We start from the raw sequence: 13,471 nt of genomic DNA, 5'->3' as shown, positions 1-13,471 counted from the left end.
CCAGAGAGGTTCCCCAGTATAATGCTACAGTGGCCCCACAGAATATAATATACTGCCCAGAGAGGTTCCCCCAGTATTATGCTGCAGTGGCCCCCACACAATATAATATACTGCCCAGAGAGGTTCCCCAGTATAATGCTACAGTGGCCCCACAGAATATAATATACTGCCCAGAGAGGTTCTCCCAGTATAATTCTCCACAGTGGCCCCCACACAATATAATATACTGCCCAGAGAGGTTCCCCCAGTATTATGCTGCAGTGGCCCCCACACAATATAATATACTGCCCAGAGAGGTTCCCCAGTATAATGCTACAGTGGCCCCACAGAATATAATATACTGCCCAGAGAGGTTCCCCCAGTATAATTCTCCACAGTGGCCCCCACAAAATATAATATACTGCCCAGAGAGGTTCCTCCAGTATAATGCTCCACGGTGGCCCACACACAATATAATATACTGCCCAGAGAGGTTTCCCAGTATAATGCTACAGTGGCCCCACAGAATATAATATACTGCCCAGAGAGGTTCCTCCAGTATAATGCTCCACAGTGGCCCCCACACAATATAATATACTGCCCAGAGAGGTTCCTCCAGTATAATGCTCCACAGTGGCCCCCACACAATATAATATACTGCCCAGAGAGGATCCCCCACTATAATGCTCCACAGTGGCCCCCACACAATATAATATACTGCCCAGAGAAGTTCCTCCAGTATAATTCTCCACAGTGGCCCCCACACAATATAATATACTGCCCAGAGAGGTTTCCCAGTATAATGCTACAGTGGCCCCACAGAATATAATATACTGCCCAGAGAGGTTCCCCCAGTATTATGCTGCAGTGGCCCCCACACAATATAATATACTGCCCAGAGAGGTTCCCCAGTATAATGCTACAGTGGCCCCACAGAATATAATATACTGCCCAGAGAGGTTCTCCCAGTATAATTCTCCACAGTGGCCCCCACACAATATAATATACTGCCCAGAGAGGTTCCCCCAGTATAATGCTCCACAGTGGCCCCCACACAATATAATATACTGCCCAGAGAGGTTCCCCAGGATAATGCTTCACAGTGGCCCCACAGAATATAATATACTGCCCAGAGAGGTTCCCCAGTATAATGCTCCACAGTGGCCCCACAGAATATTATATACTGCCCAGAGAGGTTCCCCCAATATTATGCTGCAGTGGCCCCACACTTTACAATATGCTCTCCAGAGGACCCCCCAGTATAACCCTAGCTAAAGGTCCCACAGAATATAACATGCTCTCCAAAGGACCCCCTCCCCTCGTATAATGCTCTACAGTGACCTTACAGACTCCTTCTATTATTATAGTATAGTCTGGGTCTGAAGAGACCTCGGAGTATAATAATCGAAGGCCCAAGGAAGGTAAGGTAAAATAACAAACAGTTATCCTCTCCTCTCCTGGGCCGCCTCGCGCTGCTCCACTGTCTCTGCCAAAGGCTTCCTCTTTTCTGTGACTGGCGTCACGTGTTTTAGAAATCACTGCTGAGGCCTATGGTTGGTCCTCAGCGGTTATGAGGGGCACGCGTTCCGTGTGACGTCCGGAATGCCAGAAGTTGATCCCGGATGAGTCGGACAGGTGAGTAAAGTTGCTTGTCATTTTTACTCACCTGATATTGATATGACCAGGCCTGAGTCCAGGATCAGGAGTCATCAGGCTTTGGGGATGGGAGCCTCCCATCCCCCCCTCCAGTGCTGGCCATGCTCACCGGAGAAAGCCGAAGTACAATGGTCAGATGAACCGAATGGAGCGTTGAATGAGCTGCCCGATCCCGGCTCCAATCAGATTGTGGAACATCAATCCCTCGTTGTCCTGATCAGTAAGGTCCTGACCCCCAGTGATCTCCATGCTGAGATGGCACAACCCCTTTAATCTGGATTATTAGTAATCCCAAAGAGAAGACAACTCGGCAGTGTGTCTAGGCGATGTGTATCCAGATGCCATAAGTGTCTTCTGCAGCAAAAGAGAAACGTGTATGGGTAGAAAACTCTTCCTTCAGTTGTACAAGTATTCTGTCCAGGCTGAGATTCCTTCTTTAATCACTTGTTTCCTGTTTGTTTTGATTTCTTTTTTTTTATTTTAGAATTTCCCAAAATTCCTTTCATGGGTTCAAGTCCAATAAGTTACGACCCTTGCTACAACCCTTGCTACGACCCTTGCTACAACCCTTGTTACGACCCTTGTTACGACCCTTGTGCACCCAGATGATGTCTCCTGTTCCTGTGCGGCCACACACCTGAGGGACAGAAGACATTGCTGCTGCCGCTTCGCGTTGCTCTGAGCGTTACCGTCTGTCTCGAAGATGTTCATGACTCTCCATCCCATGACTGCGGAGTTGCTTGGCTGAGCGACTGATCGGTGTTCTTAGGCCGGTTGAGTTTTTCGGCTCTCACTTCTTAGTTACTGATTAGAGATGACACATTGATAAATTCTGAACCAAATGTACAAATAAAGGTTGTGTTTGACCCTCGGAGGCTCCCGGGACTCTGCCTAACTCCTTATTAATGTGAATGTGACAGGAGCGGATCTGGCTGTGGCTATGCCGAGGGCGGCCGGGGGTAACAGCCTGGTTATAAGAACAATGCACCGGACTACTTTAGTATGGGAAAATAGGCTAAATTTAATATTACAATTTTTAGGGAATAAAAAAAAACAATTAAAGAGGCCGCTGATATAACGTCAATGGGTTATGACAAGAAAAATACATCAGATATGCCAGATACATAGAAACAGAGCAGTGTGTGGTGCAATTGTCAGTTCTGGGTCATAGATACAGTTCAGATTGACTTCTGCAGCACAGTAACACTAGCACATCACTACATTGAAACATTCAGCATGGGGCGCTGCTCTAACAGTGTGACAGAACGACAGAGGGACTCCTATCTCTCTCTATCACTGTACTGATACACATCATGTACTACTGACTGATCTAACAGTGTAACAGACAGACAGAGGGACTCCTATCTCTCTCTATCACTGTACTGATACACATAATGATCTACTGACTGATCTAACAGTGTGACAGACAGACAGAGGGACTCCTATCTCTCTCTATCACTGCACTGATACACATCATGTACTACTGACTGGTCTAACAGTGTGACAGACAGAGGGACTCCTATCTCTCTCTATCACTGTACTGATACACATAATGATCTACTGACTGATCAAACAGTGTGACAGACAGACAGAGGGACTCCTATCTCTCTCTATCACTGCACTGATACACATCATGTACTACTGACTGGTCTAACAGTGTGACAGAACGACAGAGGGACTCCTATCTCTCTCTATCACTGTACTGATACACATCATGTACTACTGACTGATCTAACAGTGTAACAGACAGACAGAGGGACTCCTATCTCTCTCTATCACTGTACTGATACACATAATGATCTACTGACTGATCTAACAGTGTGACAGACAGACAGAGGGACTCCTATCTCTCTCTATCACTGCACTGATACACATCATGTACTACTGACTGGTCTAACAGTGTGACAGACAGAGGGACTCCTATCTCTCTCTATCACTGTACTGATACACATAATGATCTACTGACTGATCAAACAGTGTGACAGACAGACAGAGGGACTCCTATCTCTCTCTATCACTGCACTGATACACATCATGTACTACTGACTGGTCTAACAGTGTGACAGACAGACAGAGGGACTCCTATCTCTCTCTATCACTGCACTGATACACATCATGTACTACTGACTGGTCTAACAGTGTGACAGACAGACAGACAGACAGAGGGACTCCTATCTCTCTCTATCACTGCACTGATACATATCATGTACTACTGACTGGTATAACAGTGTGACAGACAGACAGAGGGACTCCTATCTCTCTCTATCACTGCACTGATACACATCATGTACTACTGACTGGTCTAACAGTGTGACAGACAGACAGACAGAGGGACTCCTATCTCTCTCTATCACTGCATTAATACACATCATGTACTACTGACTGGTATAACAGTGTGACAGACAGACAGAGGGACTCCTATCTCTCTCTATCACTGCACTGATACACATCATGTGCTACTGACTGCTCTAACAGTGTGACAGACAGACAGAGGGACTCCTATCTCTCTCTATCACTGCACTGATACACATCATGTACTACTGACTGGTCTAACAGTGTGACAGACAGACAGAGGGACTCCTATCTCTCTCTATCACTGCACTGATACACATCATGTACTACTGACTGGTCTAACAGTGTGACAGACAGACAGAGGGACTCCTATCTCTCTCTATCACTGCACTGATACACATCATGTACTACTGACTGGTCTAACAGTGTGACAGACAGACAGAGGGACTCCTATCTCTCTCTATCACTGCACTGATACACATCATGTACTACTGACTGGTCTAACAGTGTGACAGACAGACAGAGGGACTCCTATCTCTCTCTATCACTGCACTGATACACATCATGTACTACTGACTGGTCTAACAGTGTGACAGACAGACAGAGGGACTCCTATCTCTCTCTATCACTGCACTGATACACATCATGTACTACTGACTGCTCTAACAGTGTGACAGACAGACAGAGGGACTCCTATCTCTCTCTATCACTGCACTGATACACATCATGTACTACTGACTGGTCTAACAGTGTGACAGACAGACAGAGGGACTCCTATCTCTCTCTATCACTGCACTGATACACATCATGTACTACTGACTGGTCTAACAGTGTGACAGACAGACAGAGGGACTCCTATCTCTCTCTATCACTGCACTGATACACATCATGTACTACTGACTGGTCTAACAGTGTGACAGACAGACAGAGGGACTCCTATCTCTCTCTATCACTGCACTGATACACATCATGTACTACTGACTGGTCTAACAGTGTGACAGACAGACAGACAGAGGGACTCCTATCTCTCTCTATCACTGCACTGATACATATCATGTACTACTGACTGGTATAACAGTGTGACAGACAGACAGACAGAGGGACTCCTATCTCTCTCTATCGCTGCACTGATACACATCATGTACTACTGACTGGTCTAACAGTGTGACAGACAGACAGACAGAGGGACTCCTATCTCTCTCTATCACTGCATTAATACACATCATGTACTACTGACTGGTATAACAGTGTGACAGACAGACAGAGGGACTCCTATCTCTCTCTATCACTGCACTGATACACATCATGTACTACTGACTGGTCTAACAGTGTGACAGACAGACAGAGGGACTCCTATCTCTCTCTATCACTGCACTGATACACATCATGTACTACTGACTGGTCTAACAGTGTGACAGACAGACAGACAGAGGGACTCCTATCTCTCTCTATCACTGCACTGATACATATCATGTACTACTGACTGGTATAACAGTGTGACAGACAGACAGAGGGACTCCTATCTCTCTCTATCACTGCACTGATACACATCATGTACTACTGACTGGTCTAACAGTGTGACAGACAGACAGACAGAGGGACTCCTATCTCTCTCTATCACTGCATTAATACACATCATGTACTACTGACTGGTATAACAGTGTGACAGACAGACAGAGGGACTCCTATCTCTCTCTATCACTGCACTGATACACATCATGTGCTACTGACTGCTCTAACAGTGTGACAGACAGACAGAGGGACTCCTATCTCTCTCTATCACTGCACTGATACACATCATGTACTACTGACTGGTCTAACAGTGTGACAGACAGACAGAGGGACTCCTATCTCTCTCTATCACTGCACTGATACACATCATGTACTACTGACTGGTCTAACAGTGTGACAGACAGACAGAGGGACTCCTATCTCTCTCTATCACTGCACTGATACACATCATGTACTACTGACTGGTCTAACAGTGTGACAGACAGACAGAGGGACTCCTATCTCTCTCTATCACTGCACTGATACACATCATGTACTACTGACTGGTCTAACAGTGTGACAGACAGACAGAGGGACTCCTATCTCTCTCTATCACTGCACTGATACACATCATGTACTACTGACTGGTCTAACAGTGTGACAGACAGACAGACAGAGGGACTCCTATCTCTCTCTATCACTGCACTGATACACATCATGTACTACTGACTGCTCTAACAGTGTGACAGACAGACAGAGGGACTCCTATCTCTCTCTATCACTGCACTGATACACATCATGTACTACTGACTGGTCTAACAGTGTGACAGACAGACAGAGGGACTCCTATCTCTCTCTATCACTGCACTGATACACATCATGTACTACTGACTGGTCTAACAGTGTGACAAACAGACAGAGGGACTCCTATCTCTCTCTATCACTGCACTGATACACATCATGTACTACTGACTGGTCTAACAGTGTGACAGACAGACAGAGGGACTCCTATCTCTCTCTATCACTGCACTGATACACATCATGTACTACTGACTGGTCTAACAGTGTGACAGACAGACAGACAGAGGGACTCCTATCTCTCTCTATCACTGCACTGATACATATCATGTACTACTGACTGGTATAACAGTGTGACAGACAGACAGAGGGACTCCTATCTCTCTCTATCACTGCACTGATACGCATCATGTACTACTGACTGGTCTAACAGTGTGACAGACAGACAGAGGGACTCCTATCTCTCTCTATCACTGCACTGATACACATCATGTACTACTGACTGGTCTAACAGTGTGACAGACAGACAGAGGGACTCCTATCTCTCTCTATCACTGCACTGATACACATCATGTACTACTGACTGGTCTAACAGTGTGACAGACAGACAGACAGAGGGACTCCTATCTCTCTCTATCACTGCACTGATACACATCATGTACTACTGACTGGTCTAACAGTGTGACAGACAGACAGAGGGACTCCTATCTCTCTCTATCACTGCACTGATACACATCATGTACTACTGACTGGTCTAACAGTGTGACAGACAGACAGAGGGACTCCTATCTCTCTCTATCACTGCACTGATACACATCATGTACTACTGACTGGTCTAACAGTGTGACAGACAGACAGAGGGACTCCTATCTCTCTCTATCACTGCACTGATACACATCATGTACTACTGACTGGTCTAACAGTGTGACAGACAGACAGAGGGACTCCTATCTCTCTCTATCACTGCACTGATACACATCATGTACTACTGACTGGTCTAACAGTGTGACAGACAGACAGACAGAGGGACTCCTATCTCTCTCTATCACTGCACTGATACATATCATGTACTACTGACTGGTATAACAGTGTGACAGACAGACAGAGGGACTCCTATCTCTCTCTATCACTGCACTGATACACATCATGTACTACTGACTGGTCTAACAGTGTGACAGACAGACAGACAGAGGGACTCCTATCTCTCTCTATCACTGCATTAATACACATCATGTACTACTGACTGGTATAACAGTGTGACAGACAGACAGAGGGACTCCTATCTCTCTCTATCACTGCACTGATACACATCATGTGCTACTGACTGCTCTAACAGTGTGACAGACAGACAGAGGGACTCCTATCTCTCTCTATCACTGCACTGATACACATCATGTACTACTGACTGGTCTAACAGTGTGACAGACAGACAGAGGGACTCCTATCTCTCTCTATCACTGCACTGATACACATCATGTACTACTGACTGGTCTAACAGTGTGACAGACAGACAGAGGGACTCCTATCTCTCTCTATCACTGCACTGATACACATCATGTACTACTGACTGGTCTAACAGTGTGACAGACAGACAGAGGGACTCCTATCTCTCTCTATCACTGCACTGATACACATCATGTACTACTGACTGGTCTAACAGTGTGACAGACAGACAGAGGGACTCCTATCTCTCTCTATCACTGCACTGATACACATCATGTACTACTGACTGGTCTAACAGTGTGACAGACAGACAGACAGAGGGACTCCTATCTCTCTCTATCACTGCACTGATACACATCATGTACTACTGACTGCTCTAACAGTGTGACAGACAGACAGAGGGACTCCTATCTCTCTCTATCACTGCACTGATACACATCATGTACTACTGACTGGTCTAACAGTGTGACAGACAGACAGAGGGACTCCTATCTCTCTCTATCACTGCACTGATACACATCATGTACTACTGACTGGTCTAACAGTGTGACAAACAGACAGAGGGACTCCTATCTCTCTCTATCACTGCACTGATACACATCATGTACTACTGACTGGTCTAACAGTGTGACAGACAGACAGAGGGACTCCTATCTCTCTCTATCACTGCACTGATACACATCATGTACTACTGACTGGTCTAACAGTGTGACAGACAGACAGACAGAGGGACTCCTATCTCTCTCTATCACTGCACTGATACATATCATGTACTACTGACTGGTATAACAGTGTGACAGACAGACAGAGGGACTCCTATCTCTCTCTATCACTGCACTGATACGCATCATGTACTACTGACTGGTCTAACAGTGTGACAGACAGACAGAGGGACTCCTATCTCTCTCTATCACTGCACTGATACACATCATGTACTACTGACTGGTCTAACAGTGTGACAGACAGACAGAGGGACTCCTATCTCTCTCTATCACTGCACTGATACACATCATGTACTACTGACTGGTCTAACAGTGTGACAGACAGACAGACAGAGGGACTCCTATCTCTCTCTATCACTGCACTGATACACATCATGTACTACTGACTGGTCTAACAGTGTGACAGACAGACAGAGGGACTCCTATCTCTCTCTATCACTGCACTGATACACATCATGTACTACTGACTGGTCTAACAGTGTGACAAACAGACAGAGGGACTCCTATCTCTCTCTATCATTGCACTGATACACATCATGTACTACTGACTGGTCTAACAGTGTGACAGACAGACAGACAGAGGGACTCCTATCTCTCTCTATCACTGCACTGATACATATCATGTACTACTGACTGGTATAACAGTGTGACAGACAGACAGAGGGACTCCTATCTCTCTCTATCACTGCACTGATACACATCATGTACTACTGACTGGTCTAACAGTGTGACAGACAGACAGAGGGACTCCTATCTCTCTCTATCACTGCACTGATACACATCATGTACTACTGACTGGTCTAACAGTGTGACAGACAGACAGAGGGACTCCTATCTCTCTCTATCACTGCACTGATACACATCATGTACTACTGACTGGTCTAACAGTGTGACAGACAGACAGAGGGACTCCTATCTCTCTCTATCACTGCACTGATACACATCATGTGCTACTGACTGGTCTAACAGTGTGACAGACAGACAGACAGAGGGACTCCTATCTCTCTCTATCACTGCACTGATACATATCATGTACTACTGACTGGTCCATCCCCCCATCCATGCACAATCCCCTTTGCCTGGGACTGCTGGAATGACTCCTCCTCAGTGACATCAATCTCCTGATCCAAATCGTCCTCCTCCTCTGAATAAGTACCCACAGAGGCTATTCGAGTCTGTGACCCAGTCTCCAACCATTGCCTGATCCGTCCAGCCCTGGAGTCATGGTGGTCACGGTGGTCTTCCAAGTCCTGGCTGTCTTCAAAGTAAATCTCCTCTTCCTCCTCTGTTGCACATACCTGAGCCCTCAAAGTTATGAGGCTGTCCATCAATGTGCACAACAGTGGCCCAGTCCTGCTGACGATGGTGTTGTTTGCGCTGACCACTTTTGTGCAGTATTCCAGACACTGAAGAACCAAACAGACGTCATGTAGCTGTGCCCACTCCACAGCCATAAGATGGAGGTGTAGCGGGGCAACATTTGTACGTCGGGCTCCTCTTGTCATCAAAAGATCTATTACTGCTGGCTTCTGTTCGACAAACCTCTGCAACATATTCAATGTGGAATTCCACCTGGTGGGGACATCACATATGAGCCTGTGAAGGGGCAGGCGGTGTTTGCGCTGAAACTGAGCCATGAGAGATGAAGCTACCTTGGACCGCCGTATATGGGCACACGATGCTCGTACTTTGTCAATCAGGGGTGCAAGATCGGGAGAGTGTTTCAAGAACGCTTGCACCACCAAATTGAATAGATGCGCAAGGCAAGGTATATGTGTCAATGGGACCAAATTCAGGGCCGCCACCAAATTTCTACCATTGTTGCAGACCACGTTACCTATTTTGAGGTCTAGCAGACCAAACCATAACTCAGTTTTACCAATTATCACATCTGATGTTTTCAGCAGTGTGACTCAGTTTCCCCAAACTAATTAATTTCAGTACTGCTTGCTGCCTTCACCCGCTAGCACGCCGATACAAATTAGGTGCATTTCCAGACCCATGATTTGGTGGAGGTTCTGGTGTGGAACTCATTCTGTCCCCGGAACTCTCAGGAAATGAAGTTTCCAAATTTGTTGAAGGGGAAGTTGGATCCCCCAATGAATTAGGAAGGACCCTCCTTGGTGTTGGAAGAACAGACGACAAACTTCTGTCAACATTTTGACACGGGTCAAACATGTTGACCCAATGTGCGGTCAGAGATAGGTAGTGGCCCTGCCCATGCTGGCTAGTCCACGTGTCTGTTGTCAAATGCACACATGCACTAACAGATTGCTTTAGAAAACGCTTGATCTGTTGCTTGACATGTTCCTGCAAGTCAGGGACCGCCTTTCGTGAAAAGTAATGGCGGCTGGGTACAACATATTGGGGCACAGCATGGGCCATCCGGGAGCAAAAAGCCTTTGATTCCACAAAGCGGAAAGGGACTGCTGGAGGTGAGCAGCTTAGCACGCTCATGTGTGGCTGGAGGGTGGGCTGAATATTAAAGGCAGAAAGAGAGGACTATGTTGGATCAATTGGCATGCGAAATTCTGACGTGGCTCTTTGGCCAGTGGTTCCTGTAATTGTTTTATGCCAATGGCTTGACTGCTGTCCAGCACTGCTGCCTGGCGCACATGATGTTGGTGTGTACGTGGCACTGGCATTGGAAAAGTAGGTGGAAGAACTAGGCAAAGCTGGTAGTGGATCAACGTTCACGGGCACATCCCTCTCTTCACTTTCTTGTACAGATTTCAGATGCCTAGGCCTAGCATTTGTATGGAGGTGCCCAGTGTCCTCGCCTTGGCTAAGTGACTGCTTACAAGTCTTGCCTATCGCCCTCGTTGGGTCATTTGTATCTTTGGTGACATATAACCACACAGTTTGGAGCCTTTCTTTTTCGGATTAGCCCTTTTAGGTGCTTTGTGTCGCAGAGTGCCAGCAGGAGTAGCCTTTGCTGGTGTGCGTATTATAACTGGGATTTCTGCATTAATTGGAGGACCTTTTGGTGGCACTGGCAAAGGAACATGAACCTTATCCTCAGAACTAGTTCCCTGATCTTCTTCACATGGAGACCAAGTTTTGTCACATAGTCATCATCCACTGGCTCTTCTGAACAATCTTCCACACTAACACATGGACTGGCCTGGATGATGGTGAAGGAGCCGCATCTGGAATTTGTGTTTCAGATGACAGCAGTATGTCTGGGAACTTGGACATTGAATGATCAAATAATGCAGCAGATCCCTCAGCTTCTGCCAAATTTGTGAGACAGGGTAATGTAGAAGGGGGTGAACTGGATCCTCATTGAACATTTTGGACAGTAGATGACCCAAAGCTTCGTTCAGTGGAATATGAGGAGGAATTCCTTCCAGAAGAAGATGCTTCAATATCTGAAGTAATGAGTTGTCTGTGGACTGGCTTATCAGCATTCAGAATACCGGATTTGCCGCACACCAGCAATGCTGATGCCTGGTTTTCCCTTTCATGGCAGGTGGGTGAGCACTGGCCAGAGCACCACTGTTGGGTCCTTTCACTTTTTTATTTTTTGGGGGCATGTTTTTTAATAAAATAGTAACTTTCAAGTGATAAAGCAGATTTTATTTAGTTGAGCGACTGGAGAGTTCTGCTTTTTGATGGGAACAACCTCTCTGTTTTTAAGGGGGAAAAAAAAAAGATACTTTTTTTCTCAAAGCTGTATATAGTCTGAGGACAGCTACTACTGAGCTCCTCTCCCTAGCTACTACTGAGCTCCTCTCCCTAGCTACAACTGAGCTCCTCTCCCTAGCTACTACTGAGCTCCTCTCCCTAGCTACAACTGAGCTCCTCTCCCTAGCTACTACTGAGCTCCTCTCCCTAGCTACTACTGAGCTCCTCTCCCTAGCTACTACTGAGCTCCTCTCCCTAGCTACTACTGAGCTCCTCTCCCTAGCTACTACTGAGCTCCTCTCCCTAGCTACTACTGAGCTCCTCTCCCTAGCTACTACTGAGCTCCTCTCCCTAGCTACAACTGAGCTCCTCTCCCTAGCTACTACTGAGCTCCTGTCCCTAGCTACAACTGAGCTCCTGTCCCTAGCTACTACTGAGCTCCTCTCCCTAGCTAGAATGTCCGGAAAAGGGTGGATCAGCATCATCTAAGCTCTTATATAGAGGGGTGTGATGATGCTGCCGACAACCAATCACATTATTGCCCATAGCTAACATGGTGCCTGAGTTTTAGGCATCATGTTAGCTTTTCCCACAATGACTGGCCAGTAACCAAGCATTATGAGAACATAACCTCCGACCTCAATCCCGCCGGAAAAGATCGGGATCGAAATTCCAAACGTGATTGGGAAATTTACTCGATCGCCGATCAGAATCCGATCTTTTCCGAACACGATCGGTCAACCATAGCTGCTAACTGTGTATCCTATATGTATCTGTGGCCGCCCAGTGGTTGTGATGGGTATTACAGCCGGCCTTGGATTGGCCTAATCGGTAGAAATGTCTTTGACTTGTATTGTAAGAAGTTGGAGTCTTGGACCAAATTTGCAGAGAATTAAGGAGGGAAAAATAACTTTCTGTGATTCTCCCTCTGGTAAGAGATTAATCACCTCCAGGTATTTATGTCTTACTTTTATCCATCTGAAGGCTCTGGAGATGCTGGAAAACTTCATATGTGACAATGAGAGCATTGAAGCCGCCATTCTCCATACTGCAGAGAGGATGGCTCAAGTGGAGGAGCAGAAAGCAGGTACAGTGTGAACACAGTGTAACCAGATGTACAGCAGAACCATTAGAAAGGCATTGCATGTGTTCTGTTACCTGCGGGCAAGTGATGTAACAGATGGGAAGAAGGTCCATCACTAGGGGTCCATCACCAGAGGTCATTCCCTAGAGGACCATCACCAGAGGTCCATCACCAGAGGTCCCTCAATAGAGGACCATCACTAGACATGAGAGAACCAGTTTGGGTCAAATGAAATTCAACCTAAATTTTAAAAAAGCTTCAGGTTTGACCCAAACCCTAGACTTTGGGGTTTGTCACCTGGGAATTGGTTGAATTATTATACTCTGCGGTACTTTTGGGTGGAGGCCCAGGGAAGGCTTAAAAAATTTGCACTCCATCT

At 46.3% G+C, this 13,471-nt stretch overlaps 1 protein-coding gene across 2 annotated transcripts in view; it reads left to right on the top strand.

Annotated features, from left to right (window-relative positions):
- LOC142209053 (guanylate-binding protein 3-like) overlaps positions 1 to 13,471 on the top strand; it is a 174,968-nt gene that overhangs the window by 79,118 nt on the left and 82,379 nt on the right. Inside the window, exon 20 of one of the 2 annotated variants that reach the window (XM_075277996.1) lies at positions 2,120 to 2,484. The exons of the other annotated variant lie outside the window; for it this stretch is intronic. Within the exon in view, the coding sequence (XP_075134097.1) occupies positions 2,120 to 2,244 (125 nt within the window). The 3' untranslated portion in view covers positions 2,245 to 2,484. Of the gene's footprint in view, positions 1 to 2,119; positions 2,485 to 13,471 lie in introns of those variants that run through there. 2 annotated transcript variants of the gene reach the window in all.

This window comes from Leptodactylus fuscus, chromosome 6, assembly GCF_031893055.1.
Source record: "Leptodactylus fuscus isolate aLepFus1 chromosome 6, aLepFus1.hap2, whole genome shotgun sequence".
In the NCBI taxonomy this organism is placed as follows: domain Eukaryota; kingdom Metazoa; phylum Chordata; class Amphibia; order Anura; family Leptodactylidae; genus Leptodactylus; species Leptodactylus fuscus.
Note: the sequence above shows the minus strand (reverse complement) of the source record. Positions and strands in the feature narration are given on the sequence as shown.